Consider the following 15,103-nt stretch of genomic DNA (forward strand, 5'->3'; position numbering starts at 1 on the left):
AAATACCAAATAATAATAATAAAAAAGGTTGGGGCATAGGTGGATAGATTATTCACCTCTATGACTATGGGGGGGGGGGGGAGGGGGGAGGGGGGGGGGAGCTCGAGTCGAGGATAGAGGTTAGGCATACTGATCCGTATACAGATCGGTGTAGGAAGAATTGGTCGGGGATTGGTATGGACTTTTCAATACCCACAAATTTGTTGTGTAGAAATATTAAATGAGCCTAAAATTTTGAGGGGCCAGATATGGGGGGTGAATTTTACAAGCATCATTGAAGTTCTGAAAAGATGCGAGTAACTTTTTTAAGTACAAAAATCTATTAAATTTTTTTTTGACGTAATATTCAGAAAATGATTTAATATTTCACTATTCCCTTTCATTTCCTTTCATTTTACCTACCTCTTTTCTCTTAATAAGTCATGTTTCAAGGGTGTGCCCAGAAAACTGGTACAGGTCTTACAATTAATGTTGTAAAATAAAACCATAGAGATATACACGCCTCATCGAATATTTGCAATATATAATGTTTAAAACCTCTTGGAATACCAGCTGCTGCCGGGCTAGGGTCAAAATTATATATTATTTGAAGATGTAATATGAAGTCATGCAGGTCATATAAAATAATAAACACTGAACAAAACAAAACAAAAACGCATGACAAAAGTGGAAATAAACAAATCCAACCACTGCATTGTACTTTATAAATTTCATATTTAATAATGACCTCCGACGGTTGAAACTATATTGCCCCCCCCCCCCCCCCGTTTGAACTCTTAATTCCCACAACCGTGACGTTGTTAGGGCCTATATTTTTAAAACAATATTTTAAAGAAATTCAACACAATTCTTATAACTGAATGCGCTTAGTTTTCTGGGGTGTAATTGTTTTCAAGCAATATGCTTATTTAATGAACTCTTGCAAATTGTAAATATAATTAAATTGGGAGTAGATCATTATTGTTTTGAATTACATATTTCTACACGTCGTCTTAATCTATGATTCATGCACAAAATGATAATCATAATGATGCGATTGCAGAATAAAAAGCACTAAAATCAAATCAAATATTTTAGAAAGTTTGGGAAACCGATACAAGAACACTAGCTGATAACAGGTTCATATGATTCCCTGGTTGTTCATAGCTGAGAACATTTTCAGGAAGTTCTGAGCAGTCACACTTATGAAAGACAGCAGACCGATCGACGCTATGTTGCCTTATTTCGAATTCGTATTCCCGATCGCTTTGGAACATGGGTTTGGAGACGGTTTCTTGTGTGACTGTGGCCGGGGGACTGTGTCATATAGGGCATGGGTGGAAATCCCAGGGGGGGGGGGAGGGCAGGGGGACGCGTCCCCCTACCATTTTGGAAAGGGGGGGGGGACATAATATCAAATGCCCCCTACTATTTGTGTTTTTTTATTATGGAAAAAAATACATAATTCAAAATCGAAATTATACACATGTCTCCTCGAATTTCGAAATATATATAAACAGATAGTTGGATAGGAAAAAAAAGGCATACCGGCCCGTTTATTCTCAAACTCGCATCTAGCCCTATATATGCCAGCCAAAGAGTGTTGACATTGATGACATCGATGGCCATTGTCAATTTCATAACTAATAAAAATGACCGAAAAAGAAAATCGCCTCTGGTTACTTAGTAAATTTAGTGAATAGATGCATAGTAGACGAGAATCTTCCATACCCTGTAAAATCATACCTTTGTCATAGGCGGATCCAGCTTTTGGCGAAGGAGGGGGGGGGGGGGGTGCACTGCCGAGCGGCGCACATATTTTTGCACTTCACCGGCGCCATAAAAGAAAATGTTGAAAAAGCGGTAAAGTCTGACCCTGTCAAATGCTCTTTTAAATGCTTTTTTAGGATTTCCAGTCATGCCATTTTGCATGACCACACGCAGATAATATTTCCGGGGGGGGGGGCAAGACTCGAACTTATTAAAAAAAAACACGATAGAGTAAACAGACCGATTTTCATAGTTTTCATGAAATGTTAAGGAAAAAAAATGTGTTTTCACAACAGCTGAGACACTACAACTATAATAGGCCAAACGAGCGCAATATCGGACAAATCAACCGGCAACGTTTAAAGTGTTATTGTTTTTTGTACCAAAGCCAAAAGGTTATTTCGATAGCAATATAAGCATGTGCACTGGATCATGTCGATAGACTATTCTTCCCATTGGCTCCAGTTGACCCTGTTTTTATGATTCTTCATTCTTCCTTTTTATCCCGTTTTCCATTGCTATGCAGTTCATTGGTGTGCATAATAGACTTGGACCACAACAGTCATTAACTCCGGTGTTAATTCTATTTTGGTGTTAGTTCAACACCTATATATGTGTGATTTTACAGCACACTTGTTGTAAATTTTACATTGTCTATTTGGTGCTACGTTCGAGAGTGTAATTTTAACATCAGGGTGTGGTCCTCTCGTAGTCAGTTTTAACACCCCACAGTAACTTTATGCACCTTAACTAGGCTCCGTCTTTCAAATCACTATCTTGATTTCAAGCAATTGATCTCCCGTAATTTAGTGATCGAACTTTAAAGTCGACAACACCATGGATTATTTCGAAACAGCGACACGGATGCTATCTGATGAGGGAATGTTTTCTGAAGACGTTGCCATGGTAACGGGGACGGATAACTGGACGACCACCGGTCAACACCTTCCTCCATCACCGCCTGCTTACATCGCAGCCTTGAAAAAAGCAAATAAGTATACTCTGATCACAATCCTTATCTTCCTCATGCTAGCCATGGGCTGCGTGGTCAAACCAAGCGATTTTAAAGAAGTGGTAAGTTAATTTATTTACATAATTTATTTATCAATTTATCTTTTACTTTTTACCTCCATATCACTTGTATTTAATTCATCGTTTTCACGAGTTACTAGCACGATCCCTCGACTTATAACTCATTTCCACGAGTTTTAAGTTAATGGAACGAGTTATAAGTCAAGGGAACGAGTTATAAAATAGAGAAAACGAGTCATTAGGTCGAGGGAACGAGTTTTGAGTCGATGGAACGAGTTATAAGTCAAGGGAACGAGTTATAAATCAAGGGAACGAGTTATAAAGTAGAGGAAACTAGTCATTAGGTCGAGGGAACGAGTTTTAAGTTGATGGAACGAGTTATATATCAAGGGAACGAGTTATAAAGTAGAGAGAATTAGTCATTATGTCGATGTAACGAGTTTTAAGTCAAGGGAAAGAGTTATAAAGTAGAAGGAACGAGTCATTATATAACATGTCGATGGAACGAGTTTTAAGTCAAGGGAACGATTTATTAAGTAGAGGGAAAGAGTCATTAAGTCAAGGGAACGAGTTATAAGTCAAGGGAACGAGTTATAAAAGTCAAGCAAACTCTTGGGAACGAGTAACGGGGGGGGGGGGGGAAGGGCATATGTCATCGTAAGGTTCCGTACTTAACCTTGTAAACGTTTTGTCTTAAAATTAAATTAAGTCAGTATTGATTAGTGCTCTCTTCGATTAATGTGTGAGCGACACAAATTATAGTATTACATTGATTTTGAATTTTAATTCATTCGGACTAGCAGACAACGTGATCCCCTGTATAATAACATTTAAATTTGAATGGTATAACAACTCTGTTGCTAACTTTATCCACTACTTATATACTATTTCTCCATCTTGCATCTAAGTGAAGGTTACATTTTTCCCTTTACCCAATATTTAAAAGTTTAATCATTTTTATAACAAGTGCATGAATACGCATAAGTCATCATTATCGACAGAACCAATCAACAAAGATTATAAACTATGACAATGCTTATGCATAAACATATTCATTAGTCATTCATACCAATCAATTTAGAACGACCCGAAAAGGTAATGTTTTTCCCCGCTTTTTTATTATTATTTTTTTTGTCCAGTTACGCGTGCCGAAAAGTGTACTGATCGGGATGTTGTGCCAGTTCGTCTTGATGCCTCTGTCTGCTTTCTGCCTTGCTCTCGCCCTGTCCTTACCGGCGCCCATGGCGTTAGGGGTACTCGTCATGTCATGCTGCCCTGGAGGAGCCGTCTCTAACCTCTTCACCTTCTGGACAAAGGGAGATGTATGTCTCAGGTTGGTTTTATTAATCAGGAACGACACCAGGGGAGAGGACAAGACGACCTAGATAGAGGTTGACGTTATATTTTTTTCTCATTTTAATTGTAGAGGCATTGCAGAGTGAGGCGGCCTTAACTTTTTTTGTATACTCTCACCCTTTCTTTCTTCCACATCTCCTTCTCTCTAATCATTTCCCATTTTGTTAGAATCATGTCACCTAGTGGTGCCTACCCTGTTCATAGAGGATAATGATGGTGGTCGAATGTCGTCGAAGAAGAAGAAGAAAAAGAAGAAGAAGAAGAAAAAGGAGGAGAAGAAGAAGAAAAGGGAGAAGAAGAGGAGAAGGAGGAGGAAGAAAAAGTAGCAGTAAGTAGTAGTAGTAGTCAGGGGCCGCGGAAGCGGGGGGGGGGGGCTGTGGGGGCTTCAGCCCCCCTACTTTTTTCCAAAACCATGTACAAAAACGTAAAAATGACCATATGATTGTATTTTTATGCATGGTCAGCCCCCCCACCTTGAAAACCGTTCCGCGGCCCCTGGTAGTAGTAGTAGTAGTAGTAGTAGTACTGTAGTAGTACTAGTAGTACTGTAGTATACAGTAGTAGTAGTAGTAATAATAGTATAGTATCTAGTAGCCTGATAAAAGTTATCGCATCTGTTACTGATAATATTGTTTCTAAGATTATAAGGACCGCTGTGGTCAATAACTATCTATTGAAATATTGAATTCTTTTTAAGATGCGATTAAACGATCAGATGATAATGACTGAATCTTTAATTTCAGCATCACCATGACGACCATCTCGACCGTAGCCGCCATTGGGCTCATGCCTCTGAACCTGTTCATCTACAGTCGAAGATGGACCGATGACAATGCCGTCGTCCCCTTCGTCAGCATCATCACAGCTTTGGTGTCCATTGTGATCCCAGTAACAATTGGGATGATCATCCGATGGAAGAGAATAGAGTGGACATCGTTCATTTCAAAGGTTACTTGAAAGCGGGTCTGCGCTACTGGGGGGGGGGGGGGCGTCCCTTTTATTAAAGTAGAGAGAAAAGGAAGAAACACAGTGAGAAAAAAGAAGAAAGCGAGAAGAGACAGGAAAGGTTGTCTTGCCTCCCTCCTATCATAAACCCTGACGCTGCCCCTAGTTGAAACCAAAGTGGTCATTTAAACTGCGAAACGTTGAATTATAACATCTTTGGTTGAGGAGGTGTGGTATGTATGCACCAAAATGTTCTAGCCATAGTAAACGTTTGTGATCAATCGATGAAAAAAATGCCAGGGGCCAATCAATACCGTCGTAGCATGTGTACGTTTTTCAAAACACTGACCAAGATTAAACCAATAAGAGTGGTTATTTCATAATTGCAATTCATAGCAAGGCATTTTACGTTAATATCCCCTCAAACTCTTTGTCTGATCAGCAAGCATTTCGCGAAGGGAAACTATCCAACAAAGTATTTATCAGACAGTCAACAAACTAGCATCTTATCTTCCCAGCCAATCAAAATCGAGGAAAGTTGTCGGATCTGAAAACTTGTCGGACGAAAATTTTTGATGAAACGCTCTCCTGAAAAACCGAGGAGCGTTTCATAAAAGGACCGACAAAATCTGTTTTATACGAAGCGTTAGCAGAGTAACGTCTCAGCCCATCAAAATCAAAGAAAATTGTTGGCCCTGAAAACGTGTCGGACGGCACATGTTGATGAAACGCAGTGATGCATGGTTAGTCATCATGAAAAGATTATATTCTGTTGGCATTATGATAACGGTCACTCAAGATACCAAGAAAATCGAGTCTTCTATAGTTCCATAGTCTCTTTACCCTGTTCATCCACTTCAAGACTTCACACCCCATGAAGCATTTCATGAAATAATAGTGATGTTCACAAACAATTGTTGTAAGCTACCAAAGTCCTCAGCCTAATCTAATTGACTAAGAGCAAATTTGTCAGCGAAAGTCACTGAATATTGATTCTATGAAACACTCGACCCTGGTTTACGATCATTTTGAGGTCTTGGGACTGCATTCATCTCACAAGAAAATGCTCCTCATCCCCCCTCTCCCAATATTGTCTTATACGCTCTTTAATATTTTGCCATCACTACTTTTAGGTTGGGAGCATCCTAGGCCTCCTGGGAATAGCCACAAGCATCACCCTCACGGCAATCATCAACCCCGGGATGTACTCCGTCTCCTGGCAAGTTTGGATCTGCGTCCTCACCCTCCCTACCTTGAGCGCCGCCCTCGGTTATCTCCTCTCCTGGGCCTTACGCCGCCCGCCCGCACACTGCCGTACCATCGCCTACGAGACGGGTCTCCAGAACGTCTCCCTGGCCCTGACCGTCCTGACGTTCGAAGGTTCACCCATCATGTTTGAGGTCTTAACCTACCCGTCCCTCTACGGTCCCGTCATGATGGTCGAAGGACTCATCGGGGTCGCGGTCTACAAGATCGTGGTGAGACAGGGGGTGAGACGTACCGGCAGCAATGAAGGCGGACCCGTCGCCGACAAGGGTTGGATGAAGAAAGACATCAACTCCGAAGAAGCTTGCTCTGCCCTCGATTCCAAAATCTAATGCTATAGTCACAACCAACGAAACCGACTCCAAACCAATCCGATGATATTGACCTGTTGACCTATGCTTATCGTAGAAAGTAGTATTATATTCGGCCTATGGTCTGCTTTGCCAGTGTGACTGCGGCATTTAGACCCAACTGTTTTGAGAAAAAAAAAGCTTGCAACATAGTGAAGTTGGTACATGGATTTCTGGCCAATCTGATTTATACTTAAGTAGGTGACACGACATACGCTCCTGCAATATTGATTTTGCTCAGGTCAGTGGCGTAACTAATATTGAACCCAAATTAAGTTTAATTCATCATCTCTGTCAAGTCATCATTATTACTTTAAAGACTACAATTAAAACATAAAATAATTATTATCCTTTTTTTTTTTATAAAAAAAAATCTGACACAAGTCCTTCTCCGATGTGCTCATTATTGAACCTCATACATTATTGTGTCTATCCTCTCCCTCTATTTTCTCCTCTCCTGTCCGCTTATCCGCCTTCCTACCGGTTATTTGTTTACGGCATCAATCACATTTTTCGTGCATTATATTCTTTCCAGGTTATTTTATATACTTTTTCTCCTTTTATACACATCATTGAATCCAGTTTGCTTGAGTCCACGACGGCATGTGTTCTATCTACATACAACAACACCCATCCATCTTCTCAGGGCATTCTCCCCTTTTTTTTTTTTTTTTTTTTTTTTTTTTCCTTCTCTTTTTATGGGGGGGGGGGGGTGTGGTGGGGAAGGGTGGATATTTTTAGGACGGGTTGTTTTGTCCTTTATCTAACTGTATATTTTTGATAACTTTGTATTTATTTTGTGAGTATTTCCCTCTCAGTTATTGATTTTTTTCTCATTTGATTATCTGTATTTATACCTTGCTATTTTGTTATTTGTTGTGTTATCTATTTTTTGAGGGGCCCACATTGTACAAGCATTGCTTTTTAGTGGGTCCCTCCATTTCCATCTTAATTTAATTTCTATTGAAAAATAGTATACTTATTTAAAACCTACAATGTGTTGCCCAAATTGTCTAAGTGTTTTTTTTTTTTTTTTTTTTTTTTCACAACATATGTATCATTATTTTCTTTCTTGCAACGTATACAAATATTTATGTTTATATATGGTATACAATTCATGTATGTACAATTGATGGAAGTGAAATAAATAAATTTGAATTTTGAACTACGGGGGGGGGGGACGTCTTTAAAATGTCTCTATTAGGTCAGTATTCTTGGCAATTGAGCGCGCTTCGCGAGCCCACTCAGTGACTCAATTTTTTTGCTGGTGCTCCGCAATGCCGTGACCACTGGCTCAGATCATAGGGTTAGAGTTAGCATTGTAATCGAGTTTTGGGTTAAGAATAATGTAAATATAAGGATTATGGATTTTTCAGTTTTGGAGGTTGGTGTTATGTTTGGCTTGACGTGCAGATTTTCCATCGGAACAGTTTTCGCCGGAGCAAATGTCATGGAACCCTTCAATCTAATGATACCGTTTTAAGAATGAAAAATTCATTTTAGAGTATACTTTACGGAATACTGGAATAGGATGTTTGACGACATTTATTTACTCATCATTAATTACGGTACGATCTCTTTTTAAGTTCAAAATTCCTTGGGGAGGCAACCGTGTGTGCCATTACCTTACAACTTACGGTTTTGAAGGATTAAAACCATCACATACTTTCATCGATAGAAAAATCCACAGGAATCTGTTTACTCTTTCTGAACCTATATCTTTTCAATTCGTAACTTTCTTGAGATGATCAATAAAGTCAGCTACTTTGAAATACAGAGCGCCCTCAATCATTTTGTCGTTTATCTTCTGTTTCCTCCGTCAGTGGTGACTCTCCCACAAAGAATAATCAATATATACTCTGTTTAACATGTTTGATAAACATCAAAACACGAAATGTCCATAACTACAATTTCTACATCTTATGATGCAATGTTGAAACAAACAGCCCGTTGACAGGATACGAAGCTTGCAATTCTGAATAATTTCTATTATTAAAAAATCATTCAGTTAAAAAAACAAATGTGTCAAATACTTTTGTACGTTTATACCGAGAAAGTTTTGTAACAAAATTAAAGAATCGCCTGCATGTCTAATCTATTAAACGCTACAAATTATAGGGGTGGGTCGACGCGACTACATTCCACTGTCCCGGGAATAGATAAAAGGGCAAAAAGGGTTAAAGGTTAAATTAATAGTCAAAATCAGACACAGAATAATAAAGACGTGTAAACCATTTTGACGTTTTGCATTAGTTTCGGGAAATATTTATATGCATGTATTAATGGGTGTGGAATGAGCACGCTGATCATGTTATCATATTCCTATCATATTTTATTATAATAAAATATTCAAATTTTCTCCACCATGGATACAAAAAATGGATTGACAACTTATTTAATGCATAAGATATTCATTGCTGCAACTTATTTGTTACAATGGAGGCACACAGTATAAATACATATTATTTCATGTAAGAGCTTATGAAAAAAAAAGGAAATTGGGAACATGACATCATCAGCCCTCCTAACATGCCTAATGAATATTCATAACGGCGTGCAACTGTTTTCATAAACAATATTGCTACACTTTCAATAAATAATAAAACTCGATAACTTTGTTTTTTGTTTTCATATTTTGATTAAAAAAATTATCGTTTTGATCGGCGAATTTGACTCTGTTTATTTAAATATAATTATTTTCAGCCCGGAGTACCCCTTTAATGCATCTGTCGAGTTTTGAAATTTACAAAGACGAGTTATGAATCTCCCGTTAGTTCTAATTTGATCTCGGGACTGTTTCAGCATCTTGTCATGGTTTTCACTGGCTGATGTGCTCTTAGCCAATCAGATAAAAGGATTTCAGTAGCTTATAACGGTTGTCAGAGAAAAATCACTGACTATTTTGTCTTATGAAAATGCTCCCCTGGAAAGACCCTAAATTGACTACCGTTATCCTCTCGTATTACCGGTGATCTATAAATAGCAGAAGCCGGGGAGAAGGAGGGAAATGTACTCCTAAGGCAGCTGCGCGGCGTACCCCCGTTTCCCCCTCTCATACTAAGATAGCCAGCCGCTGAGTCTAAACGGAGCTTATGTGATCGGGGTTAATCAATCAATGATTGATATTCTGAACTATCTCCGAAAACCAGTCTGGAAACGAATATTTGCATGATTTGAAGAATACACGAGGTTTTAGAAAAAAAAAACGAGGGAAAAAAGGGAGAGGAAAGTGGTGTTAGAATACTCTGATGTCGCTCGTGCGTACACTCTTACAACAAATCAGTCAAATTGACTAGATCAGTAGTCAGCTGGGTGCAAACGATATGTCTAATCACATTTCTGACGTATATTCTAGTCAGATATAACTCTGTTCTTGTAAAATACAAATAAATCATAGTAAAATATAACGAGAATAATATTTTCACCCAGCTGACCCCGATTAATTAGTCATTTTGACGGATTTGTTTTGAGAGTGTATGTCTCGCCTATTCGCTAACACATTATACACGTCGGCCTATATATGACAATGAATACAAAAAACTGTTCTTCGGCAACTCTCGTAGAAATAAACTACAGTCATGTATAAATATATGTCAAATATATTGAAAGAATAGTAATTCAGTAGCTCAAATCGATTTTCCCAGAACTGTCAAATACATTTTTTTTTGGGGGGGTGTCAAACTTGAATTTCTGAAAAAACAATAAGTAAATGCAATGCCGTTAAAATTTTAATAGAAACAAGTAATAGAAGCGGGACAAACTCATTAAATTGCCAATCAAAACAATGGGAACATCCCCGTCCTGGTTCTGAAACTAGATCCCGAAATCCGACAGATTCGACACAAATTCCAAACTGAGCAATGTCACCGATAGTTTTACCAAATCAGCTGACGCGAACGGAAAACCAATCATAACTTTCCCCCGAACCGGGGAGCTCAATGCCCCCCTTTAGATTAGATGTCATATCCTTCCAGCCGTACATACGGGGCAAAAAAGTATGAGGTCACCCCAGTGAAAAAATAGTGACAGAGTATAATCTGCAAGTTGTTGGAGAGACTAATAAATCCACTTAACTTTTCCAACTTTGCAATGAGTTGTGCGACTTTAATCCAATAGCCACCCGCGTTATACTATAATACTATAGTGGGAGAGAAACTCAACTTATTGGATTTATATTCTTCAGATAACATATTTCAGCAGAGGTTGCATTGGATCCCGGTCGTGTTGGGATATCGCTGTGGGATATATATTACGTTACTTTGGAAACATGAATGCGATTAGGTCGTGTATAGTGTTACTGCTGCTATGTTGCCTACCCAGCGTCAAACTTTCACGTGAGTATGAAGTCTTAGTTCTTGTCGGCCCAGAAAATTGGTTTGTTTTTTACACTCTAAAAACAATTTACCCAATATGGGTCAATAAGGAACATGCATGTTTGCTTGGAAAAATGAAACCTAATATTGTGTAAAATTTACCTAACGTTTCGTTGAAAAACAGGCATTTTGCCGCAACACGGGATAAAATCTTATCCCCCCCCCCAAAAAAAATGCATGTTCCCGTTTGCACAATATTGGGTAAATTTGTTCTCTATACTTTTTAGAGTGTATCGATACAAAATAAACATGAATCGCAATCATTCCTTATTATAAGTGTGAAATAACATTATGATACAGTGTTGTAGCAATTTGAAACGATTAACGATCTATATTGTTTGGTATAACGTTGTATATTCAGGAAAGTGGGAGCTACCTCTGATTTAATAACATCTGTTTCTAAAATTCCTTTCTCTTATTGATATAAAATAAACATGAATCGTAAAAATTCTTTGTTATAAGTGCGAAATAACATGTCAATCCTGATACAGTGTTCCAATCTAAACGATTAACGATCTATATTGTTTGGTATAACGCTGAATATTTAATAATAATAAGTGGAACGCCTCTGGCAGTCTCGCCTGCATTACGCGATTCGATACAGCAGCAGTGCTGACTTTGATTACAGCTAATTAATAATTATTCACAAAAGAAAGCAATCATAATGATAATAAAATACTATGTCCATTGACTCAAAATGACCTTTGACCATGATCATGTGATCTAAGATGTGTGCAAAACAATCGTTTTTTTTTCTTTGCTGAGTTGAGCATTTGGAGTGAATAGGGTATGGTGTGTGTGGGTGTGTGTGTGGGTGTGTGTGTGTGTGTGTGGGTGCATTATTTAATGGGTGATCGAGTGCTCTTAATGTTGTCAATCTATTGGGTTCATCATAGTTAACTTCACCCTTCTCTGGACACAACACAGACTTCTGATGAGTCACAACTCGGCTGTATTATTGTGTGCCTATATTCATGTTCCGTGACACATTAGGCTAGTCACAGTCGTAACTTCCCGTCGTGCCTGTGTGTTCTCGAAGGAGGAAATTGTTTATAAGATTTTATTTACGCTTTACCCCTTTAATTCTGAGCAAGTAGTACTATGCCAATGTACTCTCTTTTAAAGCGAAGGGTGGATATCTTTCGAGATTATCTCATGGATTATACTAGTGTAAAGGTATTACGGAAGAAAGTCGGGTGTGAGGTGTCATATATTATTTAGTATATCATTCATGTACTTTCATGACAACCGAAATAAATTCTGTATTGATGTATGTTGATAGTTTGTGCTGCTCTTATCTTTTTACTAAAATTTAAAATGTTGTTAGACTAATATCTAACGGACAGCATAAGTTATAAGGACTGTTCTTCTGGAAATAGACTAATGGAATCCTTGCATATAGCAATCATACCAAATAAGAGCAAGAATGGTAGGCCCTACCACAGAAGACGTGAAAATAAATTAATAGTCATAGATATTAATCAGTCTAAATTTACTTTGCTTCCGAAACACACACACACACACACGAAAACCCCCAAATTAAACCCAGTAAACTCAAGCATAGACACAGAGAGACGCATACCTCCAGCGCACGAATTACATCCACATTTACTTATAGAAATATTAAAAAGAGGAAAATCAAAGTTTTGTTACAGAAATTCTGTAAGGATTGATATGGATTTTTTTTAACTTTTACACAATATGTAAGATTACAGGCCGGTTCTCAAGACTGATGCGAGAATATTTCTGTTATTTAAGGGGATGATTAATTTCCCACAGTGCACACACACACATACACACACACACACACACACACACCCCACCCTATCACACACCCGTACTGTCACCCTCACCCACTCACACCATTCTCACAAAGCTACTCCATATACAAACGACTATCGTTGCATTATATGCAGGTTAATGACTCCAATCTTTTGCGTATAATGTAACATTGAATAGATTTTCCATCGCTTTTCGCATTTTTTTCTATCCGAGTATTTTCTCTTTTTTTTCTCAACTATGTTTGCTTACATTAAATTATAACAGTGGCTTTTTGACTATAATTAATACCATAATTAACTTGGTAAAATGAAATATATATCAATGTATTTGTTTTTTAAAAATAAACAGAAATACATGTCTTCGTGAAATTTCACAACAATCTTCATTATTATGTCTGTTGATTAATTACTTGATTTGTTAAAATCAACACATGACATTTTCGGCGGGCCAAACATGGCAAATGTCATGGATGTTCATATAGGCCCAATTTCTTTATCGTTAGTACTATCTCTTTTTTTTTTGGAGATTTCGTTTTTTAAATACTTTTTTTTGTTCATTCCTCGAAGTGTTATCACTGTAAATCCTGTAGATCTGCAATTTTAGTTATCTGTTCTGGTAAAGTTATTAGGGGGTTTGTTATTTTCAGGACAGCCACGCCGTAGACAATATAACTAATACACGTGACATTAACGTTTATTAAAGAAGTTCGAAGATCATCGGTCATGACCTAGATCATCGTTGGCCTCTTGAAGGAGTGATTGCACTCTTACGTCTGGTTAACAGTGGCGCACTGATGGGAGGGGGACCTTGGGGCGCTTGCCCCCCTTAAAATTCACGACCGAGATTTAAAAAAAAAGAGAAAAGGGAGAGATAGGGAAAGAGAGGAGGGTAAAATATGATCATTCTCTGAATATAATATCAAAAACTATCACAAAATAGGATATTTGTAATAAAAATGTAATTTTTTTTGCTTGTTCGCTTCGCTTGCTCGCAAATTTTTAAAAGATTTTGTCCGATGCGCCATATTTAGGCCCCTCACTTTTTTTGGGGGGGTCACTACGCCACTGCTGGCTAATATTGTTAGTTTTAAAGGAATATGAAACACTTGATACCACTTGAATCGTATAAATAAAAAAAAAATCAAAGAAACAGATCGATGAAAGTAATACACATTTCTATTAAAAAAAACCCAACAACACTGGTGAACAGAAGACAACGGCACATTTAAATTAGAGAAAGAAAGAGACTATAGTGTAATCTTCTCTTCCAAAATCACGTGACTTTACAGAAATGGGGATTGAATGATTACGTATATGGATCATAATGGAATGATAAATAATTACCACTGTCTTTAAAAACTGTAATGGAAAGAGTCCAAAGGTTTTGCAAAGTTGCTGGACCATCGTTAAATGTTTCGAAAAGCTCGGGTTTTAGCTTTGGAAATTTTAACAGCAATCTTTTTCAAAAGGTTGATTGGAAAAGTGTGTTTATAAAAACTCTAGGGGTGTATTTCAGTAAAAATATGTTTGATGCTTATGAAAAAACTTGGAAAGAAAAAGTAACAAAAATTGAAAACCAAGTATTATTGTGGAAATGCCGATATTTAACATTTTTCGGAAAAGTTACTGTACTAAAATCTTTAATTCTTTCAAATATAACTTATTTAATGACTGTATTTCCCATGCTTGATCACATTTATAAAAAAGTTGAACAAATCATATTTAAATTTATATGGAAAGGGCGTGATAAAATAAAAAGAAAAACAATGATTGGTAGAACTGAAAAAGGAGGAATAAACATGCCTGATTTTGTTTTACAATGTAATGCCCTAAAAACAGTTTGGCTAAAAAATCTATTTGAAACCAAGGATCACAATTTTAGATGGAAGTTCCTTCCTGAACTACACCTCAATTACTTTGGACCGAATTCACTTGTTCTTAAAATGTCTTTTGAAAAAGAATGTCAAATGCCTGAAATGAAACAACTTCCATTATTTTATCGTCAATGTATAATTGCTTGGAAAATGTGTAATAACAAACCCTCTTTTGAGAATACAGGTGAAGATATTAGGCAACAGTTATTATGGGGTAATAAAAACATTTTGTATAAGAATAAGTGTTTGTTTTGGAAGCATTGGGTATGCTCAGACATTCTTGTTATTGGAGATATTGTTAACAACGATGGAATATTGGATATACTGTGTATTCATGCAAAATTAAAGAAAAAAGGAAATTATTTATGTGAATCGAA

General features: G+C 37.4%; 2 protein-coding genes across 2 annotated transcripts in view; both read left to right on the forward strand.

Annotated features, from left to right (window-relative positions):
• The first annotated feature begins 2,489 nt into the window (after positions 1–2,489).
• Positions 2,490–7,055, forward strand: LOC129261701 (ileal sodium/bile acid cotransporter-like). The gene is made up of 4 exons (XM_054899748.2): positions 2,490–2,823; positions 3,921–4,114; positions 4,881–5,085; positions 6,216–7,055. The coding sequence occupies exons 1-4, from the start codon at positions 2,587–2,589 to the stop codon at positions 6,678–6,680; spliced, it is 1,101 nt and encodes a 366-aa protein (XP_054755723.2). The 5' UTR covers positions 2,490–2,586; the 3' UTR covers positions 6,681–7,055.
• A 3,645-nt stretch (positions 7,056–10,700) lies between these two features.
• Positions 10,701–15,103, forward strand: part of LOC129261700 (MAM and LDL-receptor class A domain-containing protein 1-like) — a 35,591-nt gene continuing 31,188 nt past the window's right edge. Inside the window, exon 1 of the mRNA XM_064099947.1 lies at positions 10,701–11,032. Coding sequence (XP_063956017.1) covers positions 10,966–11,032 — 67 coding nt within the window. The 5' untranslated portion in view covers positions 10,701–10,965. The remainder of the gene's footprint in view (positions 11,033–15,103) is intronic.

This window comes from Lytechinus pictus, chromosome 5 (assembly GCF_037042905.1).
Source record: "Lytechinus pictus isolate F3 Inbred chromosome 5, Lp3.0, whole genome shotgun sequence".
In the NCBI taxonomy this organism is placed as follows: domain Eukaryota; kingdom Metazoa; phylum Echinodermata; class Echinoidea; order Temnopleuroida; family Toxopneustidae; genus Lytechinus; species Lytechinus pictus.